Consider the following 16,356-nt stretch of genomic DNA (forward strand, 5'->3'; position numbering starts at 1 on the left):
ACCCGCTAACTGATGTGGACATGACTCATAAGGGAAAACACAGGTACCATGTATGAGGGGAAACATTTTTTTAGTGTGATGAGAGTGTCAAGTCCTACATCAACACAGGCATTTAAAGGCTTGGAGTTCCTCTGGTCTTCATAAGTTTTACTGGTATGGATGCTGAAATGAGAATATGAATTTGCTGAATCAAACCTCAGGGTAACAAGAATTAAAAATACTCATTTTCTTCTAGCAACATTTAAAATCCCAGAAAAACAGCTTGAGTTTTAGGATGAACAGTTCTAGGAAACTTTAAAGTTCAGTCAGTTTTTAGTAAAATAACTAGATTTTTACTGCATCATGACTTTCACTGAACTGTCAGCAGAAGGAAAGACAAACAGGCTTTTCTTTATGAATTTGAGTTACGTTGTTGCAACTTCCATTGCTGCAAATCATGATAGAGTCAAATGGGTGTACTGCCTGCATCCAGATGTTTCCTTGCAGTGATGGGTAGGGGTTTGGTGCTGGAGGGTTGGTTGTGTTTGTGTCTTATTTCATTTTCTGTTTAAACCATATCATATACCTTGCGGTGTTAGTGAATAGAAGTGTTTCCCAGTCAGTGTCTTCTAGCGGCCAAGATCCCAGGATACCAGTCAGAAACCAAGTGCCCTTATAGTCAGTAGCTAAAAAGCTTCCTCCAGCCAGTTGTTTGTCTACGGGCTCCTGAAGGTGTCCACAAAACTGCCTGTTTGTGAGGCTTGTGTTGAGTATTTGTTTGCAGTCCTCAGCGGGAAGGTATGAAACCTGCAACTCCTCACCTTGAAGTTCATCACCTCCCATTCTCCAGCCACTGACTGTACCAGCCAGTTTTGGTATTAAAATGTGTTCTGCAAAGTCTCTTTCAGGGATGCATACAGGAAGTTGGTGGTTATTGCACTCAACATGTTCTTGGAGTTGTAGTAGCGCAATGTTGTTCTCACCAGTGTCTTCATCATACCGGATATGTATGTGCTTCTCACTAACTTGCATTATCTTCTCAGTTCCACTTGTTCCATTAGGCCCTGTGAAGCAATGACATTTCACTGCCCTTAGGAATAATTTACCAGAGACCTGAAAACTGCATGCAAACTGACAACTGCCTAGTCATGCTGACAAATATGTGCAACAGAGAAACTAAAGGCGCTCTTCCTGAAACCACTGCAGTAAAGGTAAACTAGGAATGATACATACATATTGACAGACTTTTAATGCTGTGTAGAAGCATGCATCATTTCAGAGGGAAACAAGAGAAGTGAATTTTGGCATGAAACAAAAACCACTTCTAAATCCACCTGGCTTAGCTTATCCCTAGGTGCTGAGTTCTGAATTGCGTTCAAGAGGCAGTTGTCTCCCTACTTGGCTTGTAGGGGGGTATAGAGCAGCTGTAATACTAGCCCGAAATACTTAAGATGCTTAAATGAAATGACAGCAGATTTGTTTCCTTTAACAATATTTTTATGCAGCAAAAGTTTTAGTAAGCTTTTTTTAAAATTAGCTTGTCAATTCTAAAATGTGCTGCAACAAGAGAAAATGTGTTTGATCACCTACCAGCACCAACTCTGATTTCAAAATGGCTGTGCAGAAGGGCACACTCTGCTGTTGTCAATACAAAGTTACTTTTTAGCAGCACTCCTCCACAGAAGCCCTTCCCTTCTGAGTTTAGCAGCAGGACCTACGAAAATGCAGAGAGAAGACAGAGATCACTGTCCATGTGAGGTTGAGCGATGGGTTTCATGAATTGCTAGAAATACCTGCCAAGGAAATCGCTCATCACGTTCCTTCCTGGTATCACTTATCAGATTATCACTGTCTTGAAGTCTGCCACATGCACATTGATCTAGCAAATGAATTAAAAAAAAATCAAAACCTCATGCTGTATCATTTCAAGACAGCTAATACTTGCAAATACCTTATTGCTTCTACTTTGACTTTGGGGTTTTGTTTTTGCACCAAGGAAAAAGAGAAGGACAATTTCTCAGCTGGTGAAAACTGAAATGATTTGCTTGGCATCTGCTTAGCGATGGCGCTGAACATTTTGGGTCATTGCATTAGGCTTGTGGTGACCAGATTTCAGTGTGTCTGGAACTAATGAAATGAGGCTTCCTCTCCAGCCAACCATCAGCACAGCTTCCTTCCTCATCCTTGTATCCTGTATCCGAATTGCACCAAATACCTGATAGCTGTGGCCCAATCTGGACAAGGAAAACCCTGGGTTTTGCTCGTTAAAGCTGTTACTCTGGGGATGTGCATGCCTTTCAGTTCTGATTCAAACAGCACGTGTGCCTTTCCAATGGATCCCTTGGTTATCTGCATTTATCACGCTTCCTGTTCACCTTGCGGCATGGTCTTGGGTCACACAGGCTGGATTCTGTTCGGGAGAAGCTAAACCAGAAGACACCCTCCAGGAGCACACATGATGTGCTCTCATAGCTAATGGGTGCTTAGTCCACAGGGCTGAACTGGAGCTAATCTGAAGTAAAGCCCACCTGATGTGCACTGAGTGTGGACATCAAGCCTTCATCACCAAAAGCGTGGGTCTACAGCTCAACTTGCTAGTATAGACAAGGGCCCAAGTATACTACTGTGTTTTTAGTAGACCTAGTTTATAAGGGGATGAGATTGAATGAGATATGTAGTATGAGATTGAAAAAATGAAGAGGGCTACTGCTTCAAACTAATTAATATGGCAACAAATGTTGCCCTTTGTTTATCAGACCATCAGGTGCCTGACCAGAATCAGTTGAATCTCATTCCCAAACAGGTCTTCAGCGGAGTTACTCTTTGCTGACCATAGGAGTGGAAAATCTGGCCCAGTGAGTGATGTGTAGGATGATGCAAGTTCTCTCTGCAGACCTGTGTTTAAATGTTCAGATCAAGTATCACATCCTTTACCACTGCTCTGGCGTCTCGGGTTGTGGTCCCTAGATTCCTCCTTTTTCTGCCCATTTTGGAAGGTCAGTAATATTCTTACGGCTTGAGTCTCCAAGCAGGCTGATGGCATCTGGATATCAGATGGTGGCCTGCCCACCCCAGCGCTGAGCATGTGCCCCCTGGACTTCCATGCTCACACCTACCTAACGCGATGCACTGTTTTTTGTCCTTCCCGAGCTCATAGCCGTCAGCACAGGAACAACGGTAGGAATTAGTTCCTGGGTAGCAGAAGTGGTGACATCCTTCCTTTGCATGGTGGTGACATTCATTTTTAGCTAAACAGAACAAGTGGAGGAAAAGCATTGGAAACAGTTCAGCTGGAGTATTCTTGCATAAAGAGTCCTCTTTACTAAGCATTTTATCCTTACTCGCTTTGTGTGGAGGTTGGTAGGGACTCTGACTTGGTAGTATTCCCAGCACATTGTTTTTCCCCTTGTTAAGCAGAAACTGGAGACAGCTGAGTCTCTGCAGCATCCACAGACTCGTTGCAAACTGTGCTCATGCAGCACCTCCCTGCACCAGACTGTCTGTAGCTCTGAGTTTTGGGGAGCGTTAGCCAAGGGTCAAACAAGGACTTCCATGTGAACCCATGGAAGGTTGCCATGGGTTTTCTTTCTGCTCTCTTAAACAAAACACTAAGTATCTGCATCTGGGGGCACTGTTGCACATGTTAAGAAGGCAGGTGTTGCTTGAGGAAGAAGACCAAAGCTTTCTGGTTTTCAGCAAAAACAAATGTATCACTCTTATGTGTTACACTTGTACTAAGAAAATTAACAGCTGCCAAAGATAAAAAGAAAAGGATTATTAGTCACCTTTGAAACGTAGTCACTCACCTTTCCATAGCTGAGCAAACACTTCAGCACAAAGCAACAGGAGGATCAGCCATTTTATGGTGCATCTAGCTCACAGGTGGAGAAGCAGCAAAAATCCTCACCTAACCTGGCTCTCCTAAGGCTCAGGCAGATCCAGTTCCCAGCACTGGTCCAAGCCTTGTCACCTTCTGTGCTCCCCCAGGAACTGGTCACAGTCACAACCCTTATACAGAAAATGACCCTGCCTTGCAGCAGCCAGGGCGTCTCCCACCCCAGGGGACCTCCGAGCCAGCAGAAGTACTGACGTAAAGGCTGGAAAGTAGAACCTGGCACATCTAAAAATGTAGGGCCCGACCCGGGGTGTTTCACATGCCAGAAAGTGACCGTTTTGCTTTACGCCTTTTACACTTCCACCGAAAATGGTTTGTTTTCTGGAGTTGCTCTGTCCTGAGGGACTGTCTTGTGGGTGTGTGTGGCCTCAGAGGTGGCTGGGACGCCACCCTGGCAGCGCAGCCCTGGTTCTTCAGGACAAGCAGCCAGGGAGCACAGATGGCAGTGGCAGGGCTGCCTTTGGAGCCCACCTGGGAGGGGAACTTGCTGCAGTCCTTTTGCTGTGCCCCTGGAGAAGGGAAGCTCAAGTGGAAGAGGCAGCCTGCATAACCTCAGGATGCCATAATTTTTCAGTAGACAGGTAGCACACATCACCATTCTCTGCCAAGAACTAAAATATGATAACTGGCTGTAATGGGAGAGCTGCTACGACAGGAGGAGGTAGGGCTTCTCAGAAGGGGGGATGTCTTACCAAAAGCACAGTTCTCTCCCTCGTAGCCCTCAGCACAGGTGCAGGTGTAGCCACGAATGCTGTCCTCGCACACGCCATTGTGCTGGCAGGGGCTCGAAGAACACCTCCTGCCACCTGAAGAAATGCCACAGGAGAGGGATGAGTCACCACCGCTGCTGACCTGAATTATGCAGCCCCCTTCCCAGCATGTGAGCCACTTGGAGAAGCATTGGGAAAAGCAGTTTGGAAGAAAATGGGCTGTGTCTCACCAAACTGCTCCTCAGGATTAATTTTAGCTCCGCAGGGGTAATTTTAGACTCTGCTTCCAGAGGCAGTCCCATAGCCCCTGGCAGGGAGGCTGGGGAGTGCCCAGGGGCAGAGCCTGCTTCTGGAGGATGGATGCTCTGCTTCAGGGAAAAGCACTGACTTACAGTTCATGAGCTCATTATGAATGTGATGTAAGAAAGACTGGTGTTTTAGGTCTTTTGTCACTAGATAAAAAAAGCTGGCATCAAAATTATACAGCAAGCAACATCAAAATAGGGGGAAATCTGGCTTTTACACATCTGTACAATTATTATACAGCAGCTCAGACGCTAGCAAGCTTAGTCTTTCTGATGAAACCAGAGGATGTCCTCACTACAGGTGAAGCACCAGGCAGAGCTGCCAGTTTCCCCTCAAGCTGCTCACTGGAAAGACTCCAAAAGAGTTTGGAAATGTTCTCCATTTAACAACTGCTTATTGTAGACATGAGTGATCAGGGAGCAAGCCAGAAAAGCCCAACATGGGACATGCGCTCCAACATTTCTAAAATTTGAGACTTCATCAGAGAGGTTAACTTCAGTCAGTGGGCTGCTGCAATTGGTATCAGGGATGGAAAGGTGAAAACTCTGTCTGGTATGGGGAAAAAAAACCCAACCACCATCCACTCGGGCTATGGACATGTGTATCTTTTAGCTTTAACAGTACTAAAGTACTGGCTTAAAGCAGTTACCACCTGCGGTCAGGTGCCATCAGCATACCCTGGCACAATTTAGGTCTCCTGGGAGGGTTTCTGGGTGGGTTTGGGGGGGGGTCATCAGCACAGCTGAGCAGGCAGAATTGAGGAGTGAGGACCTCCAGCAGCAGTGGTGGGTAGCTGGAACTAGGGAAGGGCTGCACCTACAGCCTGAAGCAAGTTAGATGGTTTTAAGCCTCTGAAATGCATTCTCAAATATAGGTAAGGAAGTCTCAAAAAATGTCTGGGGTCAGGTGAGGTTCTGTAAGACTGGGAAAAAAGTAAACCTAGTGCCTAGCTTTGTTAAAGGAGGAAAGAGAAGATTCAATGAATTATAGAGAAATCGGCATGATTTCTGTTACTGGAAAGCTGCTGGAATGATTAAACTGTAAGCACCCAGCAAAATAAGAAGGTGGTTAGTAACAACCAACATGTATTTTTCAAGATCAAATAATCCAAACCAATTAAATCTAATTGTATTATAGGATAAGGGACCTAGTGGGGAATCAGTGAACATCATAGAATAGAAATGTCTCAGATGACGTTGTCATTAAGTGAGCTAGGAAAACAGACTACTATAAGGCATGCACAAAACTGTTTGGAAAATGATGTTTAAAGAGAGGTTATCAACAGCTAAGTTTATACTGTTAATAAAAGGCAGTCAGGGACAAGCGTGGCCTCAGGTCAAGTGCCCTGACTGCGTACATCCATGCTAGAGCAAGATGCCGCAACATCAGCTTTGAGTTGAAGAGCCCAAAGTGGAGCAGTATGAAACAGAGCCAGAGGGTGAGCCAGCAGCTAGGTGGGCACTCGGCCTTTCTCCCCATCCGTCTTTTATTCACAATGCAGATTTACTCACTGTACCCTGGACTATGGAGGGAGAGCAACACACATGCCAGAGGTCTAGAAAATGAGACTTTGGAAGACAGGATGCAAAAATGGGGTTGTTTAGTGAGGAAGAAAGAAGTCATGGAGATGTGAGGCAACACTCTTCAAAATGTTAGAAAAGATATCACAAAGAAGGAAATACATACTGCTATTCTGTAGGAAGAAGATAAGACATAATGGCTTTTAATTACAGCAAGGAGCCACCCCTGAGGCCGAAGCCAATAATGCATCCTGATTGTGGCTACACTTGTTTGGATGAATCATTCTCAACTGGTTGCCCTTCTCTCTTCATAGACTAGAGAGGAAGCCTGCATGACATGCTTAGTACAAACATCCAGTGACTGAAATTAGAAGTTAATCCCACCCTCACAGAAGTAATGGAAGGCCAGGTACTTAGCATCATTCTTCATAACATTTATATCACTGATGGGATTCTTCTATGTAATGGTTCCCTGGACTTAGTGTTTTAGTGGCTTCTGCAGAAAAGTAATACTAACTGCTCTTTTTGCCACCTCTTTATCCACTGTTTAAACCTAAGATTAGAAATTAATAGAAGCTAAATTAAAAACAAGAGAAAAATTAAGGATGAGGCATGCAGAAAAGAGATGGGGGGAATAAGGCATAGTCACCGCAAGTGCCCCAGGCTCCTTGTTCAGGAGGCATTTAGTTACATCAGTCCCTCAGCTTTTACAGATAAATTTCTTGCCTTGAAGGCTGCCAAGGAATGAGTGCCAGCTTCCAGAGTTTGCAGACAGCCCAGTAGCTTTTAACACCTATTAATCTCCCTCAGGTTTAAGTGTTAGGTTTGTATTTGGGAGGTTTTGCTGGTAAAGCTGTGCTGCTCTATTGTTATCAGCAAAGCAGACTTTCTCAGGTCCCAGCTTGTTTTCAGAACAGCCTTAAGTTCAGGAAAAGAAATAGCCTATTTACTATGAAAACATCTACTCACCTTCAATTTTTATTTGCTTTGCAGTCTTACATGTTTTTCCTATTTATTACTTTTTTAGAACTTTCATATCAACACTTTTCCTCCTGCTTTACTACAAACATGACAAAGAGCAACTGGGTGTTTCTTGTAGGATAAACTGCTAAAGCCTCCCAGAAAGCATTGGACTGAATCATAGTGCTCACAGTGCGACACCTCTATGAAGGAGAGAAATCAAGAGGCCAGCTTACCATAGTAGACATCCCAAAACATTTTCTGGAAAAAAAAAAAAAGGGGGGAAAGAAGATTTTAATTCTCATATAATTTTCCATAAATATTTTGATAAAACAAAAACATTTTATGAGTGAATATATACTATGGTTTAACATTTACACAGTTGCACAACTGCAAATTCTGCCCTACCAGCAAAATTTTATTGTTTCTTAAGAAGCTATAAAGGAAAAGAAACACTTTTCAGAGAAGAGAGAAACAGCTGAATCCTTTAGCAATATGTCTTCCTGGAAAAACTGGCTGGCCATTGTCCCTCTGGCGTGCAGCGCCCTGGGAAGTGACCCTGTCCTGTCCTGTCCCATCCCATCCCGTCCCATCCCATCCCGTCCTGCTTGTCCCCCAGGAGGTGATGCTGGAGGCAGAGGGGACAGCAGAGAGTGGAGCTGCAGATCACTAACACTAGTGACTACCTTCATGTGCCTTGCTTTTCCCTGGGTACACACTGCCAGCTCTGCCACTGCCTTCCCCAAAGGGACACCTCTCCCCACTCCCTGTACTTCCCCTCCATCAACTTTCCCCAAAGCACCTGGACTACCCACCAGCAGCCTGCCAGCTGTTTCCTCTGCTTTCCCTGCAAACGCAATCTCCGGCCAGATTCCCATTAAAGAGCACGTCATCTGGCTGTATGTGTCAGGAGGGCCTCTTGTACAAGGGGACATGCAGCTGCTGATCAAGTGAGCCTCTTCCTATGGGTCCCACTACTCGCTGGTGCGTTGCTTTCCTCCATCCCAACACCCTCTTGCCCCTCCTGGTTCCTAAGGGATGCTGAAGCTGTATTTCTGTGTGTGGTCAGGATGGGACAACAGCCACATACTTTTGCAATATAAGGTGCAGGACAGATAATTTTCAGGATGGGACTTTAAAAGTGTCAGAGCTGACCTCTGCATTTCCATTCTGACCACTGAAGACACCTGCTTTCTACCTGCTGAGGTGGAAAGTACAAAGATTTCACATGGAGAGAAACCCAAGCAAATGAAGAAGGCTGTGGAGCTGTATTTGATAGTAAAGGACCAAGATAGTAATTTTTATTTTGCACACAGGAAAACAAAATACTTACGAGCATTTCATCATTTTCAAATACTTCTCTTGCTTCTTCCTGTGTACATCTCTCTTCAAGGCATTCCCTTTCCAAACTGCCTTGGAGGACCTCCTCCAAAAGTAAGGAGCTGGCACGCCGCTGTCTCTTGATAACATTGTTTGCGTCATCAGCTGATATAAACACTGGAATGTTGTATGACAAAGCGCTAATATAAGTACTTAGATTCATTTCCTTGTATACTTTTGCCTCCTTTTTTTAAAGAGAAAACCTTTTGGCTGGTTCAGGATTTCAGCCACATTAAACTTACCTATGGAAAGAGCCCTACTTTCTTAGCCCCAACTCAGCCGAGGAGTCATGACCTTTCAGTTTTGGGGAGTGCCTGCCTTGCTCCCAAGCAGGGAGAATTTGAAGCCCTTCCCTACACATTTCTTTCCTGCACGGAACACACAGAGCAACGTTGCTGTGGCACAGCCAGGGAAAGGGGAAAGTATTATCATAAAGACAGAGGCTATTTTATAAGACTGCACGGGGCTTTCAGACTCATCAGTAGAACTGAAAATGATTTGTATTCATTTATGATGATGGGTTCAAACTGATGGCCTTCGGTCTTAGTTCACAGGGATTTTTTTGCTGAGAGGCAAAACCATGACGTGGCTGAGTTCTCGATCAAATCTCTCTTAAGGAGAATACATCAAAGCTACCCCTCAGCAATTCTCAAAGTTAAGAGAGCTGTATCATATACCATCCTTTATGTGGAAGACACCATAATTTTTTTGATTTGAGTAAAGAGGAAGAGAGATCAAAGACATGAGAGTTGTCAGACCTAAAACTCCTCTTTGCAATGATGCCCGCAACAAAAACCACCTGCCAGCCAGACGGCTGGTGCCGTGCTAGAGACGGTTGCCTTTGACATTAAATGGTATGTGGCTGTGTGTGTCAGTGCATGTTTGTCAGTTCTGCTGTGCTTGGAAAGTAAACCCATTGGGTCAGTGACTGGTTTTGGGGTTTTTTTTTGTATTTTATACAGTGTTTGGGGCTCAGTACTGCTAGGCTGTCAATCAATAATATTAGCATTGGAAAAAGTGACAGCAATAACAAAATTGTTTTGAAACTGCATACAAATCCTTAGTTACGCTTTTTGAAGGATATCCGATAAGCAACAGGCTTGCATGTGATATCAAAAAAGAAAAAAGAAAAATCTTCATGGCTGTGTTTTGCATTTTAAAGTGTTGTCTGACACCCCAGTGCACATTTTTGCTGTGTGGTGGTTCCGATGCATCCAGCATGACTGGCAGTGCACTTCTGCGGCTGCCAGGGCCTTTTTGACCTTTTTAAGCAGTCACCATCTTTTTCGTCCTTGCCCAGCTGCTCCTTATTTTTGACAAGCCATGGAGGATTAATACAGAAACATAAATTTCTTCAAGCTGTAAGAAGCATGCATCTCAGCCTCTTTCATAGGACTCTTATTTTTATTTCATCAGCAACTAGGAATATAAAACAAAATTTTCTTTAATATCTGGGGCACTTTTTAAGAATTATATAAAAGACAAAATATTATCCTGGTGTAAATGATGGTACTTCAAAATTACATTGCCTCAGCAACCTACTGCGGCTTTTACTTAACTATATGAAAAAAACAGGAGAAATGTAAGGAAAATAAGGAACAGACAGTTTTCAGTGATGTCACCCTATGCTACAAAGTAAACACAGCACAAGGTAAAAAATTACTGGTGGTTTTAGAGGAGCAGTAATACAAATCAGAATTAAAGCCACAACAAAACAAAGGCCATACCTGTCTGCTCTGTCTGAAGGAAAAGGGCAGAGAGAAGAAACAGTATTGTCCAAAAGCACCTGGTCATTGTTACCCTCCGAGCCTAGTGGTAGCCTGCCTGCATTCCTGCAGCTCTTGGGGGAAAAGGCTACATGAGAGATGTTGAAGTTTAAAGTTCAGCTGCTCATGAGAAAACAAAACCTCTAAGGGCAAAGCCCCAATGTCAACAGATGAAAAAAAACCCTCAAAAAAAATCCACTGCTTAGTGGTGCAACAGTGCCCCTTCTCTTAGTGTACTGGCTGAAGGTTTGCAGGTTTGCCATCTCTGCTGAGAGCTGCACCAAGATTTGGATATTCCTCTCACCCCCCAGCCTTCACTTACTGTAACACAAAACGGGGAGAGGTGAACAGTATGAACATTTCTTTGTACTGTATCAAAGCATAATCTGGATGGTGACTACAGGGATCAGTTTTGCGGTGTGGCGTTTTCATACGCTGTCCCCACAAAACATTTGCCAAGGCTTAGCTGCGTTGGTCAAATCCCATCAGCTTTTGGAGCAACCAAGAAACCAAGCGTGGGATTTCCCCTATAGCGATGTATGTGAATAGATATGGCATTTTTTGTTTTCACTGTTAGATTTATATTGCCCAGACATGAAGGAGAACATGGAAAACTCTTCCTGACCTCAGGATCCTGGTCACACAGACACGTGGACACTCACAGACACACAGAGTCTGTGAAAGGAGGTGTAAGTACGGAGGGGTCCGGAGCACCTCCCCGGGATACTGTGCCATTCACCCAGCAGCTGGAGTAGCCCTCCTGCCTGGCCCAGGATGAGAGGAAGGATAAACCCATCTGTGTGCAATGGCAGTGGTGCTGCAGGGAGTTTTTTGGCTCCCAGCACAGGCAGGTTCCTGGGAAGAGCAGGAAATCATTTCTACAGTCAGAGCAACAACCGGTAAGAGCAAAAGGGGGGGGTTTATCTGAGTTAGAAACTTAGAGACCATTCTGAATTTTCATGTCATAAATACCCAACTATTATTTGAGCATGCAGTTCTTTTAACAAAGTATAATTGATCTGAGCATTCATGGGTAAATCTCAAGTAAAACTTCATTTCCCATCAATTGCAGCTTTTAAAACCAGCTTCAGTGAGTACCAAGGCAGGTGAGTGAAGTAGACCACATGCCTCACCAAGACCAGGCCCTGCCAACCCAGGGCTGGTGTTACAGCTCACATCACGGACCCTAATGCCTTCAGCAAATAATTAACCTCTGCATTAAAACTGCGTTGTGGGAGGGTTTTCCTGCACAGTCTCTGCAGGGATGTTCCAGAAGTTCACTTGGAGTTAAAACCCTTCTAATAACAAGTTTGATTTTATTCACAGACAGTTCATAACCTTACATATTTATTTTTTCCTCCTTATTATTTCTGTAGAACTAATTAATATAGCCTCCCACCCTCTTTAGTTAACTGTGTGTCGAGATTTCTTTAGTAAATGAACTCTCTGTGCTCTCCTCAGTCCCCTGAGGTCATCAAACCCCATTGTACCTGTTCCAGATGGGGGTTTCTTGGCCAGAGAAAGGGGGGCTGTTGCCAGTGGTCATATCTGATGTGTGTGGGGTGGGGGGCTCAGCCAGCACCTCGTGTGCCCAGGAGCTGCTGTGGAGGCTCACCTCACCCTCCTCGCCTTGCATGGTGGTGGCTGCGTTGCTTTTCCGTACTCCTCTGGCACCTGGCAGTGGGGCTGCTGCTGTAGTCCCTCTGTGGCCTGTGACTACTTGCCTTTACCTTCCCATGATAATAAATATCGCCCCGTGCATACACAGTACAGCAAATCTGGCTCCCTTCGGCATGAAAAATATGTCACCACTTGATGTCAGCACAGGACTTTGCAGAACCCAGCACATAAAAGTGGATCTGCAGATTTTTTTTTTTTTTTAAAACAAGATGCTTACATTTTGCAAACCTATGTCAATTAAGAATGCTTGTAGGTATAAAGTAGTTATTCAAATTAGGTTAATATTTACTACACAGAGCTTCAGAAGCTGTATTCTCACCAGATCTTAGTTTACGTGGTCATTTTTTTCTTACTGTGTGTTTTTTTAAAAAAGTATTCCTTGACTGAGCAGCTGTGTCCTTGGGAATGGGCCACTGTGTACTCAAGTACATTATGGCACTGACTTTGCTTTTTCTGCATTGATATCAATGCAACAGGCTTTACATTTTAATTTTCATATTACTATGGAAAATTGCACTAAGAGAGGGTTTTAAAAGGGCAGGTCTTTCCTCACATCTTTCTTTATGGAAAGTTACTGGGATTTCTTTTTCCATTCTTCTAATTACCACTGTGATCACATGGAGATGTGTTTCATTAAGGAGTTCCACACCCTATTTCCTGTAGCCTTAATTAAGGATTGACTCCTGCTTTAAGGGTTACTGTTTCCAGCGTGAAGCCTGCACGCAATGGCAGATATGAAATCTGCAGTTCCTCAGGATGGAGTAACTGAGTTAGTTGGTCCTGCTTTAGCAACTGGTTCCCATGGAAGTTCATGAGAAGCCAGGGGAAGCGGGTTTGCAGACCGGCTGCCTGGGCAGTGATGGGGCGGTGATGAGGCAGTGATGGGGACATGCCAATGCCACCCACTTCATGCTGTGAGCCCTGGCTGGCCGTCAGCCCTGCTGCAGCGGGAGCGGCTGAGGACAGCTGTCCTGAGCAACTCTTGTCACATGTTTTCTGGAAACGCACACCTCAGCTAGCGAGAGGGGACAGCAATTATTTTCCAGAAAACATCACCCCCGCACTAAGCAAATGATGCAAGCTGGTGGCTGGGCTTGCAGCCATATCCCTCCCTGGGGCTGTCCTCCCACTGAGCAGCACACAGGCACAGCAGTTAGTTGTGTGTCATGGACACTGAAGATGGTTCAAGGTGAAGTAGACTGTGGTGCGCCTGCCCCGTGGCAGGAGGTGCAGGCTAACAGGAGCAGCTCCACCCTGCCCTCTCCTCCACCTGACCTCTCTACATCCTCTTCTCTTTGCATTAGCCTTTGATGGGGAGCTGGGAGCCCTGGGATAAGGGAAAGCCCACAGCTGCTTACTGCTGCAGAGCTGGGAGGACGAGGAGGGACAGGGACAGGGCCCATGAGAAGCAGAGCCCTCTGGTGTTGCCTTGTACTATGCCCCCCACCCTGGTCCTGTGGACCCTCTGGACCCTCTGGGAGCATGGGGGCAGACGAAAATGGAAAAATGTGTTTTCTCTGACATGTGTAAAGATTTGTAAGCTGGTGGTTAGTGATCTGGCAAAGCTCAACTCACTGGAAGTGAGGTGATAGCAGGGCCTCCCCTAAGCCCCTCTGCTCCGAGACATCTGTGCTGCAGATGGACCTGGTGAGTTTCTTGCCTCTGTCTCCTCTCCTGCCCCATTTTGCCTGTGGCCTGGTCTTCAAAACCCCACTGGCTTCCTCTGTGCTCTTTTCTTGCTTCAGGTTACCCAGAGTCCTGTCTGGCAGGGAAAGGAGGTAGGAGCAGGCGTGACCAACAACTGATGTGCTTGCAGTCCTGCTGCAGCCCATCCTGGGCAATGCCTGTTGACCTCCATGTGGCACAGAGCAGCAGACAAAATGCTGCTGAGTCCCAAGGTCCCATCACCCCTTTTGCTAAACTTCCCATGGCTACAGCAAGCCACTTCCTTGTCCTCCATGTCATCATTTTCCACGCAGGTCACTCATCTCCTGCCCAACAAACTGAAGACAAAAACTGCCCCATGCCCTGAGTATCAAGGGGTCCCCAAAGCCCCATCCCTTTGCCTGAGGCAGAGGAGGGGATTGGGACAGCCCACTGCCTACCTGGCTGGTCTCTCTTTCCCCATAGGGAAGAGCCCTGGAGAAGCTGCGGGTAAATCACAGCAATAGTTGTCAACTTGAAAGAGATGGAGAGGGAGGAGTGCAGGTTTTACTCTGGCTTAACTCAGTAATTCCTCTGTCAGAGGTATGTATTTTTGGGGGGGACAAATATGTCGTGGAGCTTTAGGCTATTCTTTGCATAGAGAATATGGTAGTGGAAACAGCAGATTCAGGAACAAGGAAGAGCTTTTTCAAATTAAAGAAGAAACACTCCTTTGCAGACAACTGTTTAGGAACAACAAAATGGGAGTGCATCCTTCAGCCTCAACTAGACACCATCTGGTCCAAAACAGGTGACTGTGGTCATGTGTAGTCTTGGTCAAGAGCTAGCAATGAGTGACACAAGCTAATCCCATTTACATGACTATATACTCTCTCCTCATACAAAACATGGTTATCAGCATGCATGCTTATAAGCAGCACAGGTCTTTGTGTGTACAGAAGCTGCAAAAATGTTGGCTGAACTTTGTCCAACCAGCAGAGAGGAAGCACATACTCTGCAAAGGGTTAATGCTTAGTGCGATTAAAATGGTTTTAATTCAGCTAAACACCTGGACTGTCATCAGCCAGTTCTGTTTACACCTGCAGAAAAAAAAGTTTTTCTTGCCAAATCCAAAGTGCATTTCTAAAAGCTGGAGGAACTTGAAACCATTTCAAAGGAACATCAGCACCGTCCTTCTGGTTTGGTAGCAGACTGCAGGAAATCCTGGGGGAGCGAGCAGGGGGGAGGAATGTGACTCTGATTCGCTCCCGTGGATCCTGTACCCACAACAAGGACTTGAGCCTAGCCACAAGGTTGTGCAATTCTCCTGACATCCTGGCAGTGAAAACAAAAGCCACCTTGGAACCACTCTGATATCTGCCTTGTCCCTGGAAGTGTTCCAAGGCCAGGCTGGATGGGACTTTGAGCATCCTGATCAAGTGGAAGATGTCCCTGCCCATGGCAGGTGGGGTTGCACTAGATGATCTTTCAAGGTCCCTTCCAACACAAACTCTTCTATGATTCTATGATCTCTGTAGATGCAAGCTCTGACATTTTGTATTTTTGTGTGTATATTGCTTAAAATAGCAATCTTCATTAATATTTCATTTATTAAAATACATTCTTTCTTTACTTCCACCTTCATGTTTCTTAACCTTTTTCCCCACTTTTATCTTAATATCCTTTTACCTACCAAAATTGCAACCAGTAAAACTGGGTATGGAACAGCCAGAGGATGGCAGAGCACATGCGCAGACAAAGCCATGTCACTTAAGCTCCTAGACAGAGTTTCAGTAATGGATAAGGGGATTTAGTGAGGTGGTTAATTTTGCCCTGAGAAGAGCAATATCATGATCCCCTGTGAAAAATACAGAAAAATCTCTTTGGAGTCTGTGCCATCTGGATGAGGACTTTATTATTTTTTCTCCAATTTTCTCTGATAGAGTCTCCACATTGCCCTAACCTGGACCTCAGGATAAAAATGGTTAAGGATCACTCACAGAGAAACCTAAACAGAGTATTTTTCAGGCAAACTCCTGAAATGCTGACACAGTCTGAAGTGGGCACTGAGGAGGTAAGAAAGTGTTTGGTGTTTACCTGGAATTCAGACTTTTTAATGCTGTTTCCTGTTCCTCTCTCTTTCTGCCTGATTCTTTCCCTTGAGGTCGTGGGGCAGCAGTGTCCAGATGTTGTTATTTAAGGTGTTCCTGTGACCAGTCAGTCACTTCCTCTGCAACAGATTCAGCAGGAGGAAAGCCCTGACCTGACCTAAGCAGCACCAATGCAAAGCCAGCACCAGAGAGCGTCCACCCACAGCCCAGACAGATGTGACTGGGTGGTGGAAGTGACTCCTGCCATAAACCTGGCTCTCAAGCTGTGGGAGACGTGGACTCTGTGGACTTGTGCAACTGCTGCACTGCTGGATTGCTTTTGGAAGTTGTCTTCTGCATTTATGACAGTGAAAAAAAAAAAAAATCCGTCCATATTGAAAAAAGATGGCAAAAAAACCTTATTCA

At 45.1% G+C, this 16,356-nt stretch overlaps 1 protein-coding gene across 1 annotated transcript; it reads right to left on the reverse strand.

The window, feature by feature from the left end:
• Positions 1–53: 53 nt before the first annotated feature.
• PROZ (protein Z, vitamin K dependent plasma glycoprotein) lies at positions 54–10,593 on the reverse strand. The gene is made up of 8 exons (XM_074859215.1): positions 10,478–10,593; positions 8,704–8,867; positions 7,607–7,631; positions 4,567–4,680; positions 3,096–3,227; positions 1,773–1,858; positions 1,570–1,693; positions 54–1,043 (listed from the first exon to the last, which is right to left on the reverse strand). Exons 1-8 carry the CDS (start codon positions 10,542–10,544, stop codon positions 532–534), a joined length of 1,224 nt encoding a protein of 407 aa, XP_074715316.1. The 5' UTR covers positions 10,545–10,593; the 3' UTR covers positions 54–531.
• Between the last annotated feature and the right edge of the window lie 5,763 nt (positions 10,594–16,356).

The sequence above is a fragment of the Strix uralensis genome, chromosome 2 (assembly GCF_047716275.1).
Source record: "Strix uralensis isolate ZFMK-TIS-50842 chromosome 2, bStrUra1, whole genome shotgun sequence".
In the NCBI taxonomy this organism is placed as follows: domain Eukaryota; kingdom Metazoa; phylum Chordata; class Aves; order Strigiformes; family Strigidae; genus Strix; species Strix uralensis.